The 26,398-nt window shown below is 35.4% G+C and overlaps 7 protein-coding genes across 7 annotated transcripts; 1 reads left to right on the top strand and 6 right to left on the bottom strand.

Moving 5' to 3' along the window:
* On the top strand, nt 1–1,029 carry LOC130613546 (uncharacterized). Its single transcript, XM_057434875.1, has one exon. The coding sequence runs from the start codon at nt 1–3 to the stop codon at nt 1,027–1,029; it is 1,029 nt and encodes a 342-aa protein (XP_057290858.1).
* A 1,479-nt stretch (nt 1,030–2,508) lies between these two features.
* LOC130613547 (uncharacterized) lies at nt 2,509–4,479 on the bottom strand. Its single transcript, XM_057434876.1, has 2 exons — nt 4,305–4,479; nt 2,509–3,836 (listed from the first exon to the last, which is right to left on the bottom strand). Exons 1-2 carry the CDS (start codon nt 4,477–4,479, stop codon nt 2,509–2,511), a joined length of 1,503 nt encoding a protein of 500 aa, XP_057290859.1.
* Nucleotides 4,480–6,514: 2,035 nt separating this feature from the next.
* On the bottom strand, nt 6,515–7,828 carry LOC130613548 (uncharacterized). The gene is made up of 3 exons (XM_057434877.1): nt 7,525–7,828; nt 7,305–7,430; nt 6,515–7,167 (listed from the first exon to the last, which is right to left on the bottom strand). The coding sequence occupies exons 1-3, from the start codon at nt 7,826–7,828 to the stop codon at nt 6,515–6,517; spliced, it is 1,083 nt and encodes a 360-aa protein (XP_057290860.1).
* LOC130614523 (ubiquitin carboxyl-terminal hydrolase 2-like) lies at nt 7,099–9,934 on the bottom strand. Its single transcript, XM_057435950.1, has 2 exons — nt 7,305–9,934; nt 7,099–7,223 (listed from the first exon to the last, which is right to left on the bottom strand). The coding sequence occupies exon 1, from the start codon at nt 9,520–9,522 to the stop codon at nt 8,746–8,748; it is 777 nt and encodes a 258-aa protein (XP_057291933.1). The 5' UTR covers nt 9,523–9,934; the 3' UTR covers nt 7,099–7,223; nt 7,305–8,745.
* Nucleotides 9,935–11,462: 1,528 nt separating this feature from the next.
* Nucleotides 11,463–14,542, bottom strand: LOC130613549 (uncharacterized). Its single transcript, XM_057434878.1, has 4 exons — nt 12,888–14,542; nt 12,607–12,740; nt 12,187–12,537; nt 11,463–12,085 (listed from the first exon to the last, which is right to left on the bottom strand). The coding sequence occupies exons 1-4, from the start codon at nt 14,540–14,542 to the stop codon at nt 11,463–11,465; spliced, it is 2,763 nt and encodes a 920-aa protein (XP_057290861.1).
* Nucleotides 14,543–14,655: 113 nt separating this feature from the next.
* LOC130613551 (uncharacterized) lies at nt 14,656–15,913 on the bottom strand. The gene is made up of 3 exons (XM_057434879.1): nt 15,888–15,913; nt 15,784–15,845; nt 14,656–15,548 (listed from the first exon to the last, which is right to left on the bottom strand). The coding sequence occupies exons 1-3, from the start codon at nt 15,911–15,913 to the stop codon at nt 14,656–14,658; spliced, it is 981 nt and encodes a 326-aa protein (XP_057290862.1).
* Nucleotides 15,914–16,961: 1,048 nt separating this feature from the next.
* Nucleotides 16,962–20,510, bottom strand: LOC130613552 (uncharacterized). The gene is made up of 7 exons (XM_057434880.1): nt 20,500–20,510; nt 19,344–20,421; nt 19,239–19,246; nt 18,529–19,056; nt 17,626–18,387; nt 17,446–17,505; nt 16,962–17,058 (listed from the first exon to the last, which is right to left on the bottom strand). Exons 1-7 carry the CDS (start codon nt 20,508–20,510, stop codon nt 16,962–16,964), a joined length of 2,544 nt encoding a protein of 847 aa, XP_057290863.1.
* Nucleotides 20,511–26,398: the final 5,888 nt, after the last annotated feature.

The following is a 26,398-nucleotide window of genomic DNA, read 5'->3' on the forward strand; positions in this document are numbered from 1 at the left end:
ATGGATTACGATTTAATATCAAAAATGTCTGTCGAAGAGTTGAAGAACTACTTGAGAGTTAGAAATTTAAGGATAAGTGGAAGAAAGGAAGAACTAATTGCTCGAGTGTTTTCAGCAGCTGAGAACTTCGTCCAGCCTGTGAAAACTGCTCAAGAAGTAGAGAGTAATTTAAAAGAGGAGTATCAGAAGAAGCTGAAAATAAACGATAGAACACTTCCAGATCCTTTTAAAATACCTCACGGTTGGATGGATGAGCAAGAAGGAATAAAGTTTTGGCCCATGGTGTTGTATCCTGACATCTTTAGCTACCTTATGTTTTATCCATCAGAACTAGGTTGTTCAGATTTAAATGACTACAAAAACTCAAAGGCATATAGCTATTATAAATCTGGATGGCTTCAACCTCTCGCCTATCATGATTTATCGGGAAGTAATTTTTGCATTTTTAAAGGTACATGCAGAAAGTCGCAAGCGATTAACGATCCTTTCCATAAACTATGGTTAATTCTGGAAAAAAGTGGTAAGATAATGTCGTGCCATTGTACATGCATGGCTGGAATGAGCCAGACATGTAATCATGTTGCGGCTGCTTTATATCGCATTGAAGCTGCTGTCAGAATTGGACTTACAAATACAGCTTGTACAAGCACCGCTAACGAGTGGCTTCCTAACAGAAAGCAAGTAGCTCCAACTAAAATTAAAGACTTGAATTTTAGCAGAGATAACTTTTCAGACAGAGGAAAGAGAAAGCGCCCTTTAGTATCGACACCTAAAAAGAACTTTGATCCTCTTCAACATTGTGGCGAGAAATTACTTTCTCTTAACGAAATAGCAGACGAATTAAAAGAAATTATTCCTGAAAGTATTTTATTTACTGCTGTACCAAAACCAGAAATTGACTTTGTTAAAGAGTGTTTAAGTATTTCTGATGTAACTCAACCATCAGACATATACAGTATAAGTGACATACTTGCAATGTCAAAAACAAAAACTGAATTTGAATGCAATCTAGTGGCAATCTATATGTAACACCCGAGAAAGTTATTCATATTAAAAAATTAACCCAAGGACAAAGTGAGAATACTGGTTGGTATAATTTTAGAAAGCATGTAATCTCTGCCTCAAAAGGCCATGAAGTTTTAACAAAAATGAAAAAAGTTAAATCAGGAGGTGGAGGATCCGTTAATATCTGGGCATTAAACCAGAAAGTTTCAGGCATGTCATTTATTAGCCCTATACCAGCACTAAAATATGGTCGTACAATGGAAATAAATGCTGTTAATGCATTTACAGACAACTTCTTACAAGGGCATAAAAATGTGAAGGTTTTAGAGTGTGGCTTGTATTTAGATAAAAACACACCTTACATTGGTGCAAGTCCAGACAGAATAATAACATGTGATTGTTGTCTGCCAGCATGTTTAGAAGTAAAATGTCCTTTTTCGATTAATTACACGACGCCAAAGGATTTAAACGTAAAACTACCCTACTTGACGCACATGGAAGAAAAAACAGTATTGAACAAAAACCACAAATATTACACACAATGTGTTATGCAAATGGGAGTAACTGGCTTTTCCCAATGTCATTTTGTAGATTGGACACCTCATGGGATGGTGCACGACATTATAAACTTTGAGCCTGAAGTGTGGAATTCTATGAGAAAAACATTTATAGAATATTACGACACATTTTATTTAAAATCCATATTTTCAGGATGATTTATTTTATGCATAAGCTATCGAAAATTATTTTTGTATATATTTGTCTGTTTAGAAATAAAAGTTTGAAGAGCATATTTATCTTTCTTTGATTTGAACGTGCTTTACAAATACATTTCAACCAATTTTTTTAAATGCCATCTGTAGCCAGATGTTTCTGCGTTAAAATGACCATGTGTCTTCTAATCAAAATATTCCCTTAAGAAAAGTATTTGGCATAGGCTACCTCTCATTTAGGCATTAAGTACATACAGTATTTTTTTATATTTCTTTAAACGTTCCATGAGGTATTCTGATAAATTTTTGTGTGGCCTCGATTTTCCGACACTTACGGCCATTAACTTTAACTATTTCAAGTAGGTAGGCGAGCCCGAAATATTAGAATGAGTGCGCATGTAAACAAAGGGAGATACGAGTAGATAACAATAATTAAAAAAACAGAATAACTCAGACAACTTTTTTTGGTAAAAATATTTACAAAACAAGCAAAAAATGTGAAAAAAGAAAATTTACAAAAGTGTTCAAGTAGTTTTTTCTGGTTTCTTTTTAATTAATACAGGCTTTAGGTTACATAATGCAGCACAGCATTTAACTATATGATCTGCATGTTGTAACATTGTAACAGGCAACACTCCCTTGAGTATGCGGTAAAACTTAATTCTGTTAATTGCTCGCTCAACATGAATCCTTAAATTTGCTACATCTTTAGTTTTTTTACATTCAGCACTTGTCATCTGACTTTTTACACGTGCACCTGGTGGAACAACTAATTTGCAAAAACGTAACATTAATTCTTCTCTGATTTGAAATCCACGATCTGCCATAACTTCATCATCCCTTCTAACAAATCGTAAAATCCAGAGTCATTTGTAATAAATTTATCAGACGCGCGCCCACCATAACAATCAGATAAAAAAGTTATATATCCAGAAGGGCTTATACCAACAAGAAATTTTAAAGTATTGTGATGTTTATAGTCTGACCAAGTAGATGCTTGATTTGTTAAGGATTTTGGTCTGTCAATGAACACCTCAGCACAATCAATTATAACCCGACATTTGGAATAACCTGCTTTGGCAAATGTTTTAGGCAAGTTATCACGAATGGCTTCTCTTGGCAGCCAGACAACAAGTGCATCACCCAAAACTCTACTTATAATTCTAATCCAAGTTACAAATACTGTGGAACATGTTGATGGTGATATTCCAAAACGATCTGCAAGGTCCTCTGTCAGTAAGCCCAAACGAAGTTTCATCAAAACTAACAAAAACTCATCACGCTGTGTTAACTTTTTCACATGTTTAGTTTGACACTTTATTTTAGTACTTAAACATGCTCGTTTTGACCCCCTCCAATAATTCACTTGCTGTAAGTAAGGCTTTAATAACAATAACAGAGTGTTAAATAACATGATAGAAGATAGACCAGTGTAATAATTCATTTTGGAATCACTTTTAATGATTCTCCAAGTCATTGTTGTATTTTTAACAATTTCAAAGGCTTTGCCTCTATACTTCTTTACTTGTACAGTTAAGGAGTTCACTTTACTGACCAAAGATTTGATCATTTCGCTCTTGTCTTTGCATGATTCACATGTAGGCGGTGAAGAAATAGTGTAAGAGTGGTCTGGTATTGTCGGTGAAAAAAATCCTGATGCGTCAGAAATATTTGAGCAACAAGGTTCCTCTTCTTGGGCTTCATTGCTGGGAACATTTTCTGAATCAAGAGATGACTTTTCCAGAGAATGTCGAAATAGTTCCCTCCTAGGTTTTTTAGTAACAGGAGTGTCGTACCCCAATTCTAGTGTTGGGTCTGGATACTTTTGGGAAGGTGTTCCATCAACAAAATGAACAGAGCATACCCTGTCACTTTGTTTTGGTACCCAATCACTTTTATCTGGGTTAATTCTTCTCATAGCTTTTATCCAACGCTGTCTCTGTTCGTAATTTCTAAGGACGCTTGGAAAGCAATACAAACTAAACGGTCGCTGACATGAACATTCTTCATGGTTAACTTCGTGAATTTCACATCGTTCCTTCTTCCATTTTCGCAGCTTCTTAGTGCTATTAAAACAGCCAATAACAGCACAGTTTACACTTGGCATGATAAATAATTCTTGAAATAAAAGATTTTGTGCAGATAGATAAATGTAAGCGTGTTGTTTATACTTCGTTTTCATCAAGTTTAACTAAGAAGAACACAAGGAAGATTTTATCAGGCACCCCTTCTTAGAACCCAGTACCCTTCCCTAGCGCGGAATAATAATGGCGCGCGTAATGTTAAATAGGTGTATTGGGAGATTGCAAGTTAGTCTGCAAAAAAGACAATAAAACATTGATAAGCCATTGATGTTGGCAAAGTGTAAATCCATGCTCTTTTACCGGTCAAACATTATGACAATAGAAAATATTGACACTTCTTTGGGGCGTCACATCATAATTAATGAAGAATAATAAAATGTCAAATCTTTAAACGTGACCTTGAAAAGAGACTTCTTAAAAATTTCGAAAGACTTCTTAAACCACTATTTGAGTTTTACAACATTAGTTCAACACCCTTTAAATTAATATTCGAGATTCTTACTTTTGGAGTGATACAAAATTTCGATATGAAACAAACAATTTAAGTAAGATGACATGATAACAAACGTTTCTTTAATTATATACATATTTTTATAACAGTAAAAAATATTTCCGAGGAGCTGGTGATATTCTTGCGGTCGGAATGTCACGTGACAAACAATAGTTTTGGCAGCCATTACGATATGGTGTACGCTTTTTCAGTCTTTCTGTAGCGATTGAAGGGATAAGACGTCTTTTTAATTTTAAAATGTATCAATACGAAGAAAATTTGACTGGAGAAGCTTTAAAACGTTACAAGGAAAAGATTTTGCTAATTGGTTTAGAAAAATGTCCGTACAAAAGACCTGCAGATGATTGGATAGAAGACCCAACAGAGTGGCCACCACTTTCATATCATCATCTTGATCACTACCTTATAAAATCCCCAAGTAAGAATCTTGCTAGCTAGTTTTCAGAAAACTGTTTGTTGAACCTGACTAAATAAATATTTTTGTTTTAATTTTTGATTCACTTAGGGATCTTCAGTCCAGAGGCAATGGAAAACTATAAATCTTTACAGGCTTATCAATATTTTATTTCTGGTTGGGTGCAAACGACTAAACCTATTCATTTTCCTGGTGGTGTAGTGTTTTTTGCTGATGTCAGATCATCCTACCGTACAACTAAGGGAGCCCCATCATCCTTGGGTAGCTGTTGCAAAGAGTGGAAAGGTTGTAGCTGGTCACTGTACATGCATGGCTGGGTAAGTTTTATTTCTTTGTTGTATATATTACCTCTGATTGTAGCTATAACTAAAAATTATTTTAATTATTAGCCTTGGTGAAACATGTTCTCATGTGGCAGCAATTCTTTATAAACTGGAAGCTGCTGTTCGACAAGGTTTAACTCACACCTACAGACCTTCCTTGCCAGTGGAACCAAAATTTTACCCGGAATGTTAACGCCTCCAAAATCTGTGACATTATTTTTTATTCCGATAAAGGGAAGTCAACAATAAAATCATATACAAGAAATGATATGCTACCTGCCACATCACAGGAACAAAGTGCATTTTTAGCTGATTTATCAACCGAAAGTAAGAAAGTTGTAGGTTTATCTCTGTTTGAAGAGCATCAAGATGCTTTCGTACTAAATGAACCTCCACCTGTTCAGCGTAAATTACCTTCTTCATTGTTGAGAACTTAAAGTACAGTGAGTCAGATCTTTGTTACATCGAAGAAGCGACTAGAAATCAAGCTACTTCTTCAACCTGGTACAAACAGAGAGCTGCAAGAATCACTGGTTCCATTATCCATTCAGTGCTTCATACAGATGAAACCAACCCAGCCAAAAGTTTAATGGATAAAATTTGTCAGAAGAAAATTTTATCTTTGAATGTGCCACCCCTAAAATGGGGTAGAGACCATGAACACGAAGCATTGTTATTGTTTCAGGAAATATCAACTTCCGATACTGTAAACAATATTGTAGTGTTGGGAGACCCAGAAACTCACACCGATTTTGAATGCAAAGATGTAGGATTATGTGTACATCCAGAACATCCTTGGTTAGGTGCATCCCCTGATGCGTTAGTTTGCTGTGAGTGTTGCGGTTACGGTGTTGTAGAAGTTAAGTGCCCATACAGTTTACGTGAAGGCTCTTTGTTAGAGGCCATAAATTCTAACACATTTTATGTCAAAAATATCAATGGAATTTATAAACTTGATAGTAAACATTGTTATTATGCACAAATTCAAATGGAAATGTTGGTTAACTAATGTCTTGTATGGTGATTTTGTTGTTTGGACACCGCAAGAAATTTTAATTTTAAGGATCCCTGTCGATCAAGATTTTACAACCCTTATGAAGAGCAGGCAACATTGTTTTGGAAAAATCATATTTTGCCTTGCTTTAATAACAAAATCGTACAACACAGATACAAACGCTCTTACTCCGGAAATAACACCAGAAAACCGTACTTATTGTGTGTGCGAGTCTACGACTGGTGAGGGTGAGATGGTTGGATGCGATGAGTGCGACAACTGGTTTCATCCAAGCTGTTTAAAGTTGAAAAAACTTCCAGCCCAGAAGGTCTGGTATTGCTACGAATGTAGAAAAAAGTGAACTGATATGTTTAAACTTTATTGTTACATTTATATACATTTTTACATGTTTATGTGTATGCTAAGGCAGAAATATTTTACAAAAGTCTAACTTCAAGGTATTTACTTCCTATGAACTATGCTTCTCACTTAAGTTACACAATGCTGCGCAAACCGGTGTGACGGAAATAAATACTTTGATTGTACAGTGTTTTTTGTATTGACTGTAGCATTGTCCCCTTGCTAAAAAATTGCTTGGTGCCTCAATAAATATTTTAAAGCAGTCTATAATGCTTGTTAGCCTTGGAAATTTTTGCTTAAAAACTGCTGGAATTGTTTGGAATATTTTCTCCCTGTCTGACATCCGAATAAGAAATTTCAGTTTATAGTACATTATGTTAACCCATTTCCAAAAACACTCAATGCATGTTGTTGTAGCTATATTTTTAATATATGCCAAGAATTCGAAGTTTGGGTTTTGTTTAAGTTTGATGATCGTTAACAATATCTGATCTTCAACGTTCAAGGAAGGACTACGACTAACTTCAATGCTGAATTTTTTTAAGTAGGAAATTATTTTATCAAGTATATTGAACTCCAAGCCAGTTAGTTTAATACTCTTGTCTTTATTGTTCCTTAATCCTTCATAGGATAATGCCGTAGTTTTAAGATTTAATTCAGCCCGCAAGATATCTCTTTCATTACGAAGATTAACGTCTCCATATACAATGGAGTCCTTTCTTCCTCTACCAACGAACTGGATACATTGGTACTTGAATCGGTCTGTTCAGTCAACGTTAATTCCGTCGGTTCTTCAACACATGTACTTGATGATGGAACTGAAAAGAAAACATTTTTATAGTCAAGGCCTCTTGTCCATTTTTTGTGTATTTTTTATATAAAAAAGTGTAGCTACTCACATTCTTTACTCAGAGCCCTGTTAATTCTTCTGTTGACGCGATCCATTTTACCCATTTCTGAAGAGTTGTCTTTAGTTCTCCCAGGGAAAACAGAAGGAATATAATCAGGATGTTTCTCTTTCTTTCCTAAAAGGATTATTTTTACTAGCTACACATTTCAGTTTCGAATACAGAACAGGCTAACAAAACGCACATGTACGCAGTTGGGAGTATGCCTTACCAGTTGCAAAATGTTGAGAACAAACAAAATTATGTAGTGATTTGGGTGACCATGTTTTGTCAAGAACTTTTCCAGATTCATCAACTTGTGCACGACTTATCGCATTTAGCCATAGTCTTCGACGTTTTTCCTCTTTTGGAATAATATAATAATTTAAATCTTGCCTATTCCTCTTATTATTTGTACAGTTTTCAACACAACAACACTTTGGCATCCTGCTGAGAATATTGAAGCAATGCTGTCTTTCCCGCTTTTTACTACCATATTCTACCCCCAAGCCAAAATGGCTAGTTATCGTTGCCATGGTGGTGACGTCATTCCGACCGCAAGAATGACATGTATCACAAGTGGTAGATGTCTTGATACCAATACTAAAAAGACTTCGAAGAAATGGAACATCTAATGACAGACAAGGTAGAAGATATTCAAGGACCTCGGGACGTCGTGCTGAGCAAAGATATTAAACACGCTTCCCTTCGCGGTTGCGATATGACTTTTCATAGCACGCAAAAATTGAAAAAGGTTTACAATACAGCAAGCTGCACTGAAGTATCTTGTCTACAGGGACGGTGGATGTAAATAAAATTGGGATTAGGCTCCCAGAAGAAGGTGCTGAATACACTTTCTTGCTTATTACAAGCATGAGTACTGTCCAACTTGGACCTATAACTATTCACTGAGAAAATCTTAAAGAGAAAAAACAATCCTTCAATCACAAACAATACAACACAAGACAGAGCTAACAACATAAACGGACTGGTTACAGAACAAACACAAATGGAAAAAATGTATATGTCAAAAATATATAATATAAAAAAGAATTATATAAAGCCCTCCTGTGCGCCAGAGCTTGTGACTCTGGCTGTAGCTTTCCACATGTGTTACAGGGCCCAAACACTCAGCCTTACACAGGAGGTTGTCATGACTGGACCAGCCTGTACATATTTTGACTAAGGACAGCAGGGCTGCCAAGCCTGAAGAGCAAGTTAGTAAACTTGGGCACCTTATTGAACTGTGGTAAAAAGTGGGATCGTTACACCCAAAGACAAGCTGAAAGCAAACCCCCTTGCTAAGCTTCTTTTAAGTTACCAGAGAAGAGTGAGCTGAACTCTTTACCCTCTGGGTATTGACGGCAAACTGGTTCGAATGAACTAGCTGGGGTAATATAAAACCGCTCGGATTTACATTTTCCTCCCCCATGACCCTGGAAGTACAGGTTTTTTAAACGTAATGATAAATGTATAAGAAAGAAAGAAAAAGCGGATCAACAGCGAACGTAACAAAGAATATAACATGAATTGTTGTTGAGAATAGGTGGAGAGCATTTGCAAACCGCTCATCGTTGCAGTGGTACCAAGAATTTGTGGCAGGATCCTTAACATAAGCCCAATAATGACCTGCGGTTACCGTACCGGAGTGATTAATTGTTGCTAACAATGAGTAGTTCTGATTAAACATTGTGTCCGTATCACTGACGAGAGGTAGTTGCAGAAGAGAGTCACGTAAAGAAACACATTCAACAACTCTGTTGTCTTTTACCAGATGTTCACCATGTTTTAAAAACCTTTTAAGATGCAGGAATAAGATTTCACTAATCCTGCTGATTTGCGTTTCTCTAGTACTCTCTCTATGTGCAAAGCATTGCAGACAAAACCACTTGTTTCCATCAGTTAGAATTTCCAGTTCTAAAAATTTGCGGACACAAGATTGGATTTTAGATGTCATTGGCAGTGTGAAAATGTCCTGCATTTCCACATTTACCGAGGTGCACAGGCAGGTGCTACAGCTTACGGACATTGAGATTTCAGTTGAAATTTTATCTGCAGCAATCGGGGAAAATCCCTTAAGGGCGTCCAAAACCACAAACAAAATCTCTGCTACATCTTGCTGAGTATTAAATTGGAAGTCCACTTTTCCATCAGAGTGCATTTGACGTTTAAGGGCCCAGAGAAAATTCGAAGGGTCAACAGGTGACAATGATTGCTTCAGCTTCGCCATGTTAAGGGAAATAGACCTCGCAATAGGTGATAAATGAAACGATTCTGACCCACTCTGGCACCAGAGTGTTGGAATGGTACTTAATACTTGCAAAATGGCGTTGGCGTAACAGGTGTTGCCTTTGTTTAAAAAACCGATGTTTTTATAGACACTAATTGGTTGAGTGTCATTTTTATTTTTTGCTAACCTTTTTAGATGGCCCCTTTCAGCGAGATGAAACACCCTTGGTCTCCACAATGGGCAAAGCCTGCTTGGATTTGGGTAATTGCATTAAGGAGTCAGTTGACCAAACATTGGATGAGGGGTCAACTGAACTTCTAGAAGCAACCAAACTTAACCCAAGTTATGTGAGGGAAATTGAGAAGATGGCACACTGTGTGGGCTGTTGGATGTTGCAGGGAATTGTCTAGTAGAGCGCGGGCCCTAATTGTGTCTGCATAACTCAAAATGAGCATTAAATACTCTAGAACTCTCCATCTAAGCCATGGTCTCTCCTGGAAATAATAGACAGGGTATATCCCTCGATATCTGTGAGTCAAGCCATGTAAAATATGCACATCTATCTATCTATCTAAATTTCGCGGGGAGAAACTCAGTACCATTCACGCAGGTTGTTTTTTTTAAGTAAAACGAAAAAAAAATCCAATTTCATCAAGTTCCCTACACCACATATAATGAAATCAAAGTGTTAATTGTGAAAACTGTAGAATATGGACTGTTTACGTTACTATTTGTTATTATCATTGTTACTGTTTCCTTTTGTTTATTTAGAAAACCACAATCTTTACTTAAGAAAATATATATAAAGACACTTCGTTTAAGAACCGCTCCAAATATTGCGACTTATGTAATATTTTTGCTACACGAATATGTCTATCCATGTAATCTACAGCGTGTGAAGCAGCCATTCAGACATCATCGATGTGCATATTTTACATGGCTAGCCTCACAAATATCGAGGGATATACCCTGTCAATTATTTCCAGGAGGGGCCATGGCGTAGATGGAGAGTCCTAGAGTATTTAATGCTCATTTTGAGCTACGCAGACCCAATTAGAGCCCGCGCTCTACTAGACAACTCCCGGCAACATCCAACGGCCCACACAGTGTGCCATCTTCCCAATTTCCCTCACATGGCTTGGGTAAGTAAGTAAGTAAGTAAGTAAGTAAATATGTATTCTGTTTGAAGAATAAAGTTACAACTAAGTATACACAAATACAACCACAAGGGTTTTCTAAGCCGTGTACACCATATAAATATATAAACTTTCTTTTTTAAAAACTATATACATTTAAAAAAAAATGTTATGGGGGGTGGGGGAACCGAGAAAAGAGCAAAAAGGGGAGTGTTTTTCTTTGACAATGAACTTAAATAAGTTATAAAATTAAAGGAATAGGTATTGAAAGATTACAAAAACTATTGAGTAGTATTGGTAATACTTTGAGCAAATGATGTTGTTTATAAATACTAATAATATATTATATAGTATCGCATAAAAAATATGTTTGATATACTATAGAACTAACAATTTCTCTTTTAAGTGATGTATAAATGTTGATATGAGAGTATCTTTTTTCAAGTTTACACAATATTGATTCCAGTAAGTAGGACCAAGATATAGTAAAGGAAGATATCTATTTCTGTGAGGAATATGAAGACCCATGTTTTGAGACTGTCTGGTGTTATGATTATGTACACTATCAGATTTTTTAAATATGTTGTAAACATTAGGAGGTAGGTTATTTTTATGAAACTGAAATAACAACCTGCAGGCATTAACCATGTATATCTGATTGAATGATAAAAGTTTCATATCGTTTATAGTTTGATTATTATTGGTTGTTAGAATTTGGTGACAATTATTTACTAATCTATTGATGGTGTTTATATTTTTAGTGTTTGGTGATCCCCAGTTGATAACACCATATTGGATATGTGATTAAACTAAACTATAGTATATGGAAAGTAAAGATTTGCATGGAAGAATAGGACCGAGACGCCTTAGGATACCAATACCTTGTAAAATTCTACTTAAAACAGATTGTATATGATTATCCCAGGAAAGTTCGTCATCTATTATTATTCCCAAATACTTGACAGAATTCTTACGAGTCAGGTTCTTTCCTAGTAACTTGATCTCCGGGATATCGACATGTTTTTCTTTGCTAAAAAATAAGTAGTTAGATTTGGTAACATTCAGGCTCAAAGCATTTGCAATAAGCCAATCACAGACAGAAGTTAGCTCGTTATTAGTTTTTTTAAATAATTCTTGTTTGTTGTTACTATCAATAAATAAACTAGTATCATCTGCAAATAGTGTGTATTTAAAAGAAGGGGAAGCATTAGAGATGTCATTTATGTAAAGTAAGAATAATATTGGTCCTAAGATTGAACCTTGTGGAACTCCACAACTAATATGTAATGCACTTGACAGAATGTTAGAAACTGATACACTTTGTGTCCGTCCAGATAGATATGACTTGAACCATTTATTAGCTATTCCACGAATTCCATAGTGTTCTAGTTTTTTAGTAGTATAGTATGGTTTACTGTGTCGAATGCCTTGGCAAAATCAAGAAAAATAGCGATAGAGTGACTCTGAGTTGCTAATGAAGAAGATATTTTGGTAATTAGATCCAGGACTGCATAGCTAGTTGACTTACCTTTTTGAAATCCATATTGCGAAGGAGATATTATTTTGTATTGATCCAAGAAAGTCATTAGTTTTTTATGCATAATTTTTTCAATTATTTTGTCAAATAACGGAAGAATCGATACCGGTCTATAGTTTTTTGCTTCATGCCTTGTCCCATTTTTAAACAAAGGAATCACTTTTGCATATTTCAATGCGTCTGGAAACACACCTTCAGAGAATGATTTATTAATGATAATAGATAATGGTTCAGATAGGAGATCACAATTTTGTTTTATGAATTTTATAGGGAAATTATATACATCAACTGCTTTAGTGTGATCCAACTTAGATAAGTGGTCTTCCACCTCTTGTGGAGAAACTGCAGAGCAAAAAAATGAAAAAGGGTTTCTGTCTTTTAAAAAGTCGTTAAAATTTTTTTTGGAAGAACTTTTTGGTAATTTTTTGACCAATTCTGGAGCCACATTTGCATAATATAAGTTCATCAAAGAGGCAATGTCTTTTGGATCAGTGAATGTTTTACCATCTTGCTTTATAGCAGTTGGTGTGTTTTGATTTTTGTTCCTATTCAAAAACTGATTAATTCCTTTCCAGAATTTTTTGATGTTGTTTTTATTGGTGTCAAAATAATTTTTATAGTATTGGAATTTTTTAATTTTGATACTATGATTTATTTTATTCCTCAAGAATTTATATTGAGTATATGCTTGCCTATTGCCACTTCTCATAAACATACCATAGAGTTGATTCTTTTCTTTTATCATAAGTAGCATGTGATCATTTATCCATGGTTTTACAGATCTTTTCAATTGAGTTTTTGACATTGGTTTCAATGGTGCATGTTTATCTATTACAGTTGTCAAGTTATCATGAAATACATTATACATTAGGTTTACATCATCCATTGAAGTTAATTCTTGTTTTTTATTTATACCCATAAGTTCATTTCGAAATTCCTCTGTATTGAATTTTGTATAATCTCTTACCTTTTTGTTGTTCTTCACGCGACTCGTATGAATGTCTTCAATGGCTAAAAAATTTGGTAAGTGGTCTGTTATATGTGGAATAAGGTTTCCACTGATGCATTCATCTAAAATATCATTGTAAAAAATGTTATCAATTAATGTGTATTTACAACTTTTAGCTATTCTAGTAGGTTGTATAATGTGTGGAAGTAAAAAATTACTCAACATTATTTCCAAAAATGAATTTGGCTCTTGATGTTCTTCGAATTGGAGAAGGTTGATGTTAAAGTCTCCCATGATTACTATTTTTTTATTTTCTTTGTTTATAGAGAAAAGTAACTTTTGCATATGGGCCAGAAACTCTGTAGTGTTACATTTAGGGTGCCTGTATATTACTCCTACCAATATATTTTTGGAGTGATCATTAAAAATCTCAATAAACAATATTTCGAATTCCTCATTACTCTCGTTAACTACTCCTGAAAGATCATCTCTTACTATATATTTGAGTTCAGAATTAATATAAAAACCACATCCTGCATTTTGAGAATTTCCACTGATAAATTCATATGGGTGATAACCTGATAGTGTTATTGAATTAATTTCCTTACCTGAGGAGTGCCATGCCTCTGATAGGCCAATGATGTCGAATTTGTATTCTAGAGTATGAACTAGATCACACAAATTAGAAATGTTTTTTTGATAAGATCGTATGTTTGTGTGCAAGAAGGATAATGCAGCATTGAGTTGCTTTGATTGTGTTAGTTTATGAAAATCTTCAAGACTATAGTAGTTAAAATTTAGAACCGATGAGCTGGCATCATCTCTACCTATATTATTAGGGTGTTCAATCTCTAATTTAGGGAGGTTTAGTAAATCATCAAGATTTTTATTTATTAGATATGAGTTGTCATACTTATCAAGCGATGAGTTATACATTAGGTTAAAAAGTTGTTCACTATCCATATCGTTAAAAGGAAAGGAGTTACAATTGCTACATATCCAGTTTTTTATGTTAATGCTTTTAAGTTTAGTTTTGTTTAAATTTGCACACTTTAAATGGACTTTGTGTTTACCAGTGCTGCAGGTTACGGTGGAATTTACACATTTTATGTTTTTGTTGCAGAAATCACACTCTTTGAAATTATCGCTTATACAAGAGTTAAAAGTTAGAGAATTCAATGTTATATCAGTAAGAGTTGTACATGGAAGGGTTCTATATATGCATTGTCTACAAAACCATGGGACTTCATCCTGAGAAAGCTTATTGAAAGTACTTTTAGTCATCTTGAGACAAGACACATGTAACCATGTGTTGCACAAATCACAGAGAATACAGTTATTAAGTGCTATTTTGTTGCAGATGTGGCAAATCACATTTTCAATCCTGTTAGATGACATAGTCAAAGTTCAAAATAGTCATAACACAAAAGATATAACGCGAAGAATAAGTGAAATAAAAATAAAAATGAAGAAATAAATGAAAGAGAACAAAAAAGTGAATAAAATTTGAATCACTGAAGATCTGATGCACATTTAAAAATATCATCTTTCGATTTAATGTTAATGATATCTGCAGTGTCTGTTTCTCTAACGTAAACTTGCCCATTTTTTGTCCACACATACTTTACTAATTTCTTGCTCAATAAATGTTCTCTTGCCTGACGGAAGAGTTCTCCATTCACTGATGTCAGACTTTCGTTTATGTATATTTTCGTAGATCCTTGAAACCCCAAGTCTTGGATGGTCTTTTCACTCAGCTTCTTTCGACGTTCGTAAAAAATATTACGTTTGTATCTTGAGTTGAATTTTACTATTATACTGGCCTCCTTTTTGTTGGAAGTTCGATGACTGATGTCTATATCTTCCTTTTCGATTTTTACTTTCATCAGTTCAGCCAGTTGTGTCGTCAAAAGTGTTGTATCTTCATTCTGAACTCTAGGTATGCCTCTGATATCGACCATCACCCTTCTCCCATATTGCTCCAGATCGTTAATTTCGGCTCTAAGCTTGTTGATTTTCCCTTCTTTAGTCTTGTTTTCTTTTTTAAGATCACTGATGTCCGTTTCAATTTTTGTGTTTCGTGATAGAATGTTGTCACATGTGAACTTCAGACCAGTAATTTCTTCTGTGTGGTTGTTAATCGTAGTGTCATGACTTGCTTGTTTTTCTATAATACCGCACTGGTTTTTTTTAATTGTATCTACATCGGATTGAAGCTCTTTCATTACTGTGAGGGTGCTTTCGATACCTCCTAGACGATTTTCGATTTTGTTTATTTGTTGTAGCATGAGGTCGATCTTTTCTTCCTTTTTTTCCGTTTGATACGAAATAATCTCTCGAAATTGGATATTTTTAATCGTTAGTTGGCTGTTGCTGTCTGCTTCTGCATAAACATCAAAGATTACTGAGATATACCACGATTTTAACAAGAATTTATACCATGTTTTATGTGCGTCGAGTTATCGAACCCCGGTCTCCCGCACAGAGTACGAGAGCCATAACCACTAAACTACGGCGCCACACCTGGTGCTGAACTCCGGACTCACCCAGAATAACCCAGAACCTGCCAAAATCACCCAGAACCAGCCAGAATCACCTAGAACCTGCCAGAATCACCTAGCTATCTAGAACCAGCCTACTTATCAAATCAACCAATGAGCACAAACCTAGCGCTGTATGTTTTTTGGCTGAGTGAAACCATCTATATTGTGCCCACTACCTTTAAAAAGTCTATCCTCTGTACTGAAATCTGCTAAGATCAGTGGTCATCTTCTCCTGCAAGATTCGGCTGATCCTCTAGTCTCACACTCTCCTCCAGACTTAAAGGCTGGACACTGGAAGGTAGATCAGATAGTAGAATCAGCAGAGAGTCAACTCCAGTTCAAGAAAATACTTGGTTTCCACCAGTTTGGTAGAGCAGGTTTAGGACTGGTAAGCCATAAGAGTGTCTCACCAATTGGTACCCATTCTTACCGCAAACTTGTATCAGATGTTGTGCAGGACAACGAGGAAAACATCTATTATGCTCGAGCCTTTTAGCTTCATGTCCAAGGTAACTGGACTAAGTGGTGCTCGTTTATTAAATACGATCTTTCTTTGAAAAACCTACTGTCTCTGCCGCCAAGTTTATCTTCGTTTTGCATCAGCGCAACCTATGACATGTTTCCTTCTCCTACAAATCTTGTCAAGTGTGGGAATTCAAAATGACAAAAGTTGCACCCTATGTAAAAAACCCTCTTGTAACGTTTCCCACATTTTAGGCGCTTGTAAATTAGCCCTTTCACAAGGTAGATTCACGTACCGCCACGATACTGTTCTATGTGTGTTAATGACGGCCGTTCGGAAGTTCTTATCCAATTGTGAGCCAGCAAAATCATCTAGATGTCATAAAGTATCCTTTGTTCCGGCTGTTAAACGTCTTCCCACCAAAAAGTGTTCAAAAATTCAAGGAATTCTTCACCTGGCCTCTGATTGGAGGTTATTGTCAGACTTAGATTCAACCTTAATAGTACCACCTTATCTGCCTGTAACTTAACTTCGTCCGGACATACTTTTAACTACTGCCATAACCAAAACTGTAGTTATCCTTAAATTAACTTGCCCATGCGAAGAGAACATGGAAACTTGGCATGGAGTTAAGGTTGATAAATACTCGTCACTTTGTTCCGTCATGAGATTAAACAATTGGTCTGTGCATTTCTTTGCTGTTGCAGTAGGAGCTAGGGGATTTTGTTCTGAAGCAGTTAGAATCTGCCTCTGTTGTCTCGGCTTTTCTAGCATGTCTGTGCGTTACTGAGTCATCTATGCGATCGTCGTTTTACATCTGGCTATCTCGAGATTCTTTGTCTTGGATTAGTAGTAGTAGTATTTTTATTTCGTGTGAGATAACTGTATATTTTACATTAAATAAATACCTACGGGGAGACCATCAGATAGTATAAATACTAATGTAGGTGATGGCCACCTATATAAGATCAAACGATTGCAATAAGCAGTATGACACTACAAAAAAAAAATTTTTTAGTAAAATCTTTTTTATGCAGTGGAGAGATTAGTGTTATAGCAATCCAGAAGATAAGTTTTGCAGATTTTTTTTAGTTGTTTTAAAGTGAGAGAGGCTAGGTCGTATTGGTGAAAGTGTTGTTGGATATTGTTCCAATTAATAATAGATTGGTAACGTATAGATTTGAGACCAAATGAGGTAGTCCTAACAGAAGGTCTAGCTAGAAGTTTAATGGATTTACTTCTTGTTGAATGATTAGATGAATGGCAGACCAATTTAAAAATATCACAAATATTACCTGGAGAATGCAGATTTATAATATTCAAAGTTAAAATAATGTTGAGAAATTTTATAAGATCTGAAAGAGTAAGAATATTAAGATTAAGAAAAATAGGATTTGATGGTAGAAAAAGTAATGATTCGGAGAGCAGCTTTTTGTAAGCGAAAAATTCTACACGACTTTGAAGTGAGACCCCACACTTGCGGACTATAAGAAATATGAGAAGAAAATAATGCATGGTAAATTGAAAGTAGGATATCCTTAGGCACATAATATCTTAGTTTGCAAAGAGCTCCATTTGTTTTTCTTAATTTATTGCCAATATAAGATATGTGGAAATCCCAATCTAGAAATTCATCTATTAATATACCTAGATATCTTACATGAGATGAGAATTCAAGTTTTTTTCCATTTAATTTCAGCCTTATATCATAGTTGACTGCTTTATTTCTTTGCCTAAATAGGATGACTTCAGTCTTTGCTACATTTAATGCTATTTTATTTGCAGTTAGCCATTTATATATACATTTTAAATCTATATTTAAATGCTTCTGCATTTTTTTCAGATTATGGTTAGCATATAACATGCAAGTGTCATCTGCAAAATGAAAAATTTCTGAAAAAATTATTGAGTTAATTAAATCATTAATATAAAGTAAAAATAAAATAGGACCAAGAACGGAACCTTGGGGAACTCCATGTTTAATAAAAAGTTTTTTAGATTTGGTGTTAGTTAGGGAGACATATTGTACCCTATCGCTGAGATAGGAGCGAAACCAGGAGTTTGTTACACCTCTAATTCCATAATGTTCAGGCTTTGAAAGGAGAATTTCGTGTGATACAGTATCAAAGGCCTTTTGAAGGTCTATGAAGATTCCACATGCAAACTTACAATTATCTAAATTTTGTCGAATAGTTTCAGTGAGACTAATTAGTGCATGGGTGGTTGAATGTTTGGTCCTAAATCCAAATTGTTTATTGGTTATAATTTTATTAGAATCTAGGAAAGAAATTAATCGGTTTTTAATTATTTTTTCAAAGATCTTATCCAAATTGCTTAATAATAATATGGGTCTATAATTATTTGGATCAAGAGGAGACCCTATATTCTTGTAGATTGGTATGACACTAACCATCTTTAATATGTTTGGGAATACACCTTGTTGTAGGGAAAGATTAAAACGTTTGGTTAATATTGCAGAAATTGCTATGTTGGCTTGTTTTAAGATAAGATTAGGGACACTGTTTGGGCCCGATGCTTTGGTTAAATCAAGGTTATTTATGATCTTTAAAACTTCTTCTATTGTTACAGGGTTAAAGAATAATGAGTTACTATTATTATTTTTTAGGTAAGATGAAAAGTGTGTATTGTTATGTGGAATTTGGTTTCTAATTTTATCTGCAACAGAAGTAAAATGTTTATTAAAAGCATTAGCTACAGTTAATTTTTCAGAGATTATTTTATCATTTATTTTTAAGGAAGAAGTGCTAGATCTACTGTTGTTATCTTTATTATTTAAAATATCCTTTATACCTTTCCAAATTTTTCTACTGTTATTTTTGTTGATTAAGAAAAATTCTTTATAATAGTTTGATTTTGAGTTCCTGATAAGATTAACTATACGATTTCTATAAAATTTATATTGGTTTTGATAATATAATTTTTTTTCTTGGTTTTTAGCTTTGATTAACTTTTTATAGTAATTATTGCGGATGTTAATGGATTTTAGAATAGCTCCAGTGACCCAAGGTTTATTTCTATTACTTAATTGTTTTTTTGATAGTTTTTTATTAGGGGTATGTCTACACACAATTTGGTCTAATTGATTAAAAAAAAGGTTAAAAGAGTTATTTACATTATTTTCATTTAAAAGCAAAGTAGAATCCCAATCTATAGATTCTATGTCATTTATTACGGCATTAATGTTTAAATTTTTCCAATCCTTGTAATAGGTGTCTAAATTATCCTTGACTTTAAGTCTATTGTCAAAATAAATTAAAAATTGAGGAAGGTGGTCTGAAATTGAGGTGATGATGTTACCTGAGAAATATTTTGTAAATGGATTAGATGTAAATATATTATCAATTAAAGTTTTAGATGTATTAGATATTCTGGTTGGATATGTTATAGATGGTTGTAAAAAATTAGAATAAAGTTCATCCAGGAAATCATCAACTAGATGGTTACTTTCACATTTTAGAAGATCAATATTAAAATCTCCCATTAAAATAAGTTTTTGTTTTTGCTTAATAGCTACTTCAAAGAAGGGTTTAAGATACAAATTAATAAATTCAGGAATTGGCATATTAGGGTGTTTATAAATGCACCCAACAATGGTATTTTTACGATTGTTATCTAAGATTTCTACAAAAGTTGATTCTAATTTACTTTCAAGAAAGAGCAAATTTGAAAGGTCTGAGCGTACCACTACTGTTAGCGAATTAGAAATATACAAGGAAGTACCTCCTGCATTGCTGCTTGAAAGGTTATGAAATCCTCTATAACCTTTTAAAATTGGTGTTATTGAGTACTTACTAAGTCTAGTTTCACTGAAGCCTAACACATCAAAGTCAATATTGAGAGAGTTCAGAAGAATGTTGATATTATCAATATTCTTGGGAAGAGAACAAGTATTAAGATGAAAATAAGAAAAATTAGGTGTAAGGTCCGAAGAAGAAAGTTGTTCAAGAGTAGAGTTAAAGCTGTTATATTCATAATATTTACAATTAGTAAACCGTTGATCTTCATCATCAACATTATTTGAAAAAGAGGTTTCAATATGAGAGTTAACGTCAGAAAAAATCTTGTCTATTGTATTGTCACTCTGGAATGGAAAAATTTCAGAATTACACTTTAAACACGACCATGCCTCATCTGAGTTATCCTTGGTGAGTTTTTTGAAGTCATTAGAATTAAGCAAGTTACAACTTGGGTGAACCCAAAGTTTACAAAAATCACAAAAAATACAGTTAGAATTTGCCCTAATCAATTCACTGCATATACCACAAAAAAACTTACTAATTCTTAGTTTGCGCGTTTGAGAGGGAAGCCAAAGAACTCACATAAATTACTGCATGAGCATCAGACTAATTTTAGCACATCTTCGCCGCCATATTAGAAATCAATCATAGATCGTACTAACAAAAAATTTTCCTAGTTGGTAATTATACTAAAAATATTAGTAAGCGTGGAGAATCGAAAAAATTTATTCGGCATCAGCGTTAAAGTTGAAAGTTGGAAATAGGCCAGAAAGTTTATCAAAGTGATCTATCTTAATTTTCTGATCATTTTCTTCAACAACGATGAAGAGATTTCCATTAAAAACCCAAAAACGATTGATCATCTTCTTTGAATGAAGTCTCTTACATTTGCCCCACAGGAACTTCATGTACGGGGATAGGTTAAAATTAATAAAAATATTTTCTTTCAGACCAATTTCTCGCAATTTCTTTTTAGTTTTCGAGTTCGAATCTTTTAACTTGAATTTATTTGCATGTAAAAGGTCGCAGTTTTTTTTGTTAACGAAGCGTACAATCGTCTTCTTAGTTTCGTTTTCTCTAGCGTAAAGGCGGTGGCATGCTTCAACATCGCTTTCAGAAAATTCAACACCTATAGCCTTAGCAATCTCAATGACTTTATCTTGAAGCTCATCTTGGTCAATAGAATTAGGTATACCACAAACCTCAACATTGTTCCGTCGGACGTACTGTTGGAGATTAATCACGTCTTTTTCCAATTCCAGCATGAATTTATCTTTTTCTTGATTTTTCTCTTTCATTGCATCAATTTCATCTCTTAAAACTTTATTTTCAGTTCTTAGTTGTTCAACGATATCATTTTTTTGTTGCAATAGTCCGTTTTTGAAATATTCTTTGAGGTTAGAGATCTGCTCAATAAGGAAGTCTTGTGTGATTGCCAAGTTGGATGAGGATTCTTCCGGGAGCATTTCACTTTTCGTGTTGTTGTTGGTTGTGTTGGTGGTCTTGGCTCTTACATTACTCCTTAGGTTGATACTGATGGGGCTTGTGTTGGTGGACATATTCAAGTCTTTAGTTCTTTAAAGTTAAAATGAGTTTTTTGACACAGGCGACGCCCTTTTTTTGCGCGGCAAAAAGACGTCTGAACAGTATGAAGGTCAGATCGGAAGATTCATCCTGGTAGGGACCCACAGCATACGACTCAATTGATACCAACTGTTTCCCAACTGTTTCAAAGAAATCATCCAAGTCACAAGCAACTTCGACCACTAGCTTTAAGGACACGAATCCCCAGGACATAACAAAGACCTCCACTACCTTGCCTGCACAAGAATCACTAGGCAGCAACAGCGGCTTGCTAAATGGGCAACACATGTTACATCAATTCCTTCTTGCATCAATTCCATGTTTTTATGTGTTACCGGCAGTCGCCACAGCCAATTCTGCAAATGATTCCAATATGGCGATAAGTAAAAGTTTGTAAGTATTCTACGCAAACTATCCTCCACCAAGGTTCCAGTGAACACTTCTTCATTTCTAAATGCATTAAAAGGCCATGTTTCTAATACAAGGGTTGTTGCTTTTAATCCGTTCTCTCAGCAAGATGCCCTAGATACTCTTGAGTATCTCATACCAGAGTGGTTCTTAGTCTTTCCTTTCTTTGGTAGATTATTCAACACTCTTGTTAAAATCTACAATACTTGCAGCGCTTGCAATAATATTAGCACCTCTGAGCAAGTAAGTCCATTTCTTCAACTGCCCTTGGCATCGACTGTACAATTTTCAGTAGATAACTTTTTGCAGAGCGAAGAATTGTCAGGTGTCAACTCGTACTTCTGTCACTACTGCAATAGTTACCAAACTGCAACAGTTGAAAAAGATTCTGCAATTAAAGCGCTTTGCCTATAACAAAGGTCTTTTGTCTAATGTTTCTTCTCCTGTCACATCTTACCCGGGCACCGTTTCTATACCTATCACTATAGACAGTAAAGTCTCTTGTCACAAGCACTACAACTTAGGGCTGTAATTAACCACTCTGGAAATTTGAACAATGGCCATTACACTACTGTTGCTTATAACCAAGTGCATGGTAAGTGGTTTCATTGCAACGACAGAGAAGTGGTCCCTTGCAAACAAAGCTTGCTTGATGATGTACAACCTTACATCCTTTTCCTTGAAAAGCTTAGGTAAATTGCAGTCACCACAACTTCCGGCTTATGTCAGCAAGGGGGTTTGACTATTCTTATTTTATTTTTTTTATATTTATTTTTTTTATTATGTGAAAAATGATTTATCTTGGAGAACAATTCTTTCACTGCCACAATGTCTAACTTCCTTTTGTATAGGGGCAACCTACGACACCCTTCTCTCTCCAACCAATCTAGTGAGATGGGGAATTGAGAAACACAAAAGTTGCATTCTGTGCAAGAAACCATCCTCAAATGTCTCTCACATACTGGGTGCCTGTAGGACCTCCTTTACGCAGGGTAGATACACATGCCGTCATGACTCGGTTTTAATAGTTTTGGTTAAGGCATTAACAGAGTTTTTGGTATCATATGAACCTCTTAAGGTTTCTAAGTGCAACAAAATTAATTTAATTACGGCCGGTTAATCACCATCTAAGAAGAGGCATACAAAGTGTCCAGGCCTTCTTCACCTTGCTTCCGATTGAAAAATACTGTCACATTTAGATTCCGTTTTAGTTGTTCCACCATACATTGCAATAACACAACTACACCCAAACGTGTCATTAATATCCAGTTCTTCCAAAACTGTAATTATGTTAGAACTGACTTGTCCATGTGAAGAGAACACGGAATATTGGCACAAACAAAAAAATATTCTTCACTTTGTTATGCTATGAAAAACAATGGATGGATCGTGCATTTCTTTGCCATTGAGGTGAGCACAAGGGGTTTCAGTTCAGAATCAGTAAGGACCTGTTTTCGTCGCCTTAGTTTCCCTAACAAGCCTTTACGTTCCCTATTACAATCCGTAACTTTTACCTCCATGAGTGCTTCTTTTAACATCTGGATGTCTCGAAATTCTACCACTTGGGTTGAGCCTGAAAAGGCCCCAATCATTCCTGAAGTTTCGTCTGTTACAAATATGGAATGTAAGAAATCAAAAACCCCTGAGAAATCTTCCGCAAATCACACAAAATCTTGTAAAATCAAAAAACCCGAAAAACTTGCTACAAGGTCTTCCAAAACAACAGTCGCATTGCCATCTAACCCTGATTTTAGGAATAGCGGCCTAAAAAAACTTGGGAAACACATATTATGCAAACTCCATCTTACAATGTTTTTATAACCTTCCAAAAGTTAAAGAAGCCATTTCTGTCAGCAAAACAACCTCAAAATTAGGCGAAGCATTTGTAGGTGTTCTTCAAAGTTTGGCTGTTTCTAGAAGTCCAGTTGATCGCTCCCATTTTTTGCGTGCTATGAAACATCATATCTCAGCTGCGAAGGGAAGTGCATTTAATATCTTTGCTCAGCTCGACGTCCCTGAGGTTCTTGAATATCTCCTACCTGGTCTGTCATTAGACTTTCCATTTCTTGGAAGTCTTTTTAGTATTGGCATCAAGACATCAACCACTTGCAATTCATGTCATATTACCAGCTCCTCAGAAGTTATAGCACCATGAATCCTACTTTCTCTGCACATTGCGTTACAATCTTCCTTAGATAATTTCTTCGAAAGCGAGGAGTTGTCAGACACCAATGCCTACTTCTGCCATGTTTGCAACGCTCATCAAACTGCTCTAGTTGAAAAAGAGGTAGTGTCTTGCGGTTCCCATCTCATTTTACATCTAAAACGTTTTGCCAGTGCCAACGGCCTTGTGTCAAAAATTGCCTCTCGTATTACTGCTTACCCTGGTACCCTTTCCATACCTTTAACCGTAGATGGAGAAGTGAAATTTCGTAAAAATTTTCAATTAAGGGCTGTTATCAACCATTGCGGCAACTTAAATATTGGTCACTACACAACCATAGCGTTCGACCAAATGTTACACAGGTGGATACATTGCAACGATGGAGCAGTAATTTTCTGTGATGACCGCCTTATTAACAGTCACGAGTCATATGTTTTCTTTTTAGAAGAGCTGAGATAAGAATATTTTAACCGGAATGAGTCAGCAAGGGGGCTTGACTACACTCAGTCTTGTCTTTGGAGAGTGGTCAAAAGTGAAAGTGGTCAAAGTTAATTTTAGGAAGATAGGGATGTCTAGTTTCTGCTGATGACCGTCCTCGGACCTCTTCGAGGTGACCCAGCTAGACATCCAGGGTACTTAGGTTTAGAAATATGGGTCGAAACCTACCTGCCCTTGGTTATTGTTCTGTTCATCTTTTCAAATGTGTTGTGTCCTTTTTATTTTATTTTTTTTATATATTTTTTTTAATTCCTTGTGAAAAGGGAGAATTGTGCTTTTAGAGGCATATTCTCTAGAGGAGTACAACCTCTAGCTTTTTTTCAAAGACCTAACCGGTTGAGTTCATCATTGCGGTGGCTTCCCACCTCTTTGTAAATTATTTTCTTTTTTTTGTAGTCTTGTCTTTGGAGAGTGCTTAACAGATTTGCACTTAACTCTAGAGATTTCTTTAATCAGGTAGTGAAAGTCCACTGGATTTATAAGAAGGTAATATTACACCTAGGTTTAAGTGAAAGAAAGAGAGGCTGAGTCACTGCTGATGACCCTTACAGGGACCTTAGTTAAGGTGAACCCGCTCAGCTTCTAAGTAAATCAGCTTGTTCAGTGAAAGGGTTCGAAACTGCTGATATACTAGGTTGGATAGGATTGGGGGTGTTATAGTTAAAATATGTTCTCTTTTCTGAACTGTGTCACTTGAAATGTATGCCGTTGTATTGATAGTTAAGATTGTGACGGTTGGTAGCGCTCCGTTAGTTCGTTGGAAGTGTAGTTTGACACTCTACACTAGAGCATAAACTGTGGCAGAGTTTTGCTAGGTTCATGTCTATCAATACATTGCTGGATATGTTCTGCCCGCATAATGAACATTGGCCTGATTAAGTACGGCAGCTTGCCCCGGTTAAGAACAGGGCAGAAAATACATAATCAGGGCAACATAATCAGGACAGGCCGGCTTATTACTCAAAAAATATTATTTGGCACTTATAAAAGAAACATAATCAGGGCAGGCCAGTTTATATACGACAGTGTAATATTATTTCTCACTTATTATAGAACGAACATAATCGGGGCAGGCCGACTTATGTATGACAGTCAAATATTATTCGAGACTTATAGAACGAACGTAATCGGGGCCGACCGGCTTATGTATGACATTTTTCTATTATTTCTCACTTATTATAGAACGCACATAATCGGGGAAGGCCGGCTTATGTATGACAGTCAAATATTATTCGACACTTATACAACGAACGTAATCGGGGCCGACCGGCTTTTATATCATTCGTGACAAGCAAATAGGAAAGTATCCCAAATGAAACGAAATTCGCAATTTACGTGGAGCCTTTTTTTCTTTCGCCAGACAGGATGTCTATTTTTTTACAAATTCGAAGAAAACGTTCGAAAAAACTTTCATTTAAATTTTTCAATCGTCGGAGCTACACTAGTTTTAGTTAAGCCATGGAAGTTCTTCGCCAAAAATTTGAACAATTTGCCCAGCCTTACACGGGCACTGGTAAAAGACCAACGAGTGGCACAATAACAAGAGAGTTCCGGAAGAAAATTTCCCAGAACTTAAAAAGCAATGAGTCGGACAGTAAAAAGGGTACAGAAGCACGTCGCTTCAGATTATTGACCCAGAAGGTTAAGCTGATGAACTGCGAAGACCTGGTAAAGGTGGATATTTTGATTGTGCCTTCACAAGAAGCTGTAAGTGAAAAATCGTGATTTCAAATTTTTAGTTCGATGTTCGGCAATGTAAGTAATTATTATAACCGTTACTTTTTTCAGAAAAACCATACAAGTAATCAATCGATACCTGAAGGTTACTAAGAGTGG

Source organism: Hydractinia symbiolongicarpus, chromosome 11 (assembly GCF_029227915.1).
Source record: "Hydractinia symbiolongicarpus strain clone_291-10 chromosome 11, HSymV2.1, whole genome shotgun sequence".
In the NCBI taxonomy this organism is placed as follows: domain Eukaryota; kingdom Metazoa; phylum Cnidaria; class Hydrozoa; order Anthoathecata; family Hydractiniidae; genus Hydractinia; species Hydractinia symbiolongicarpus.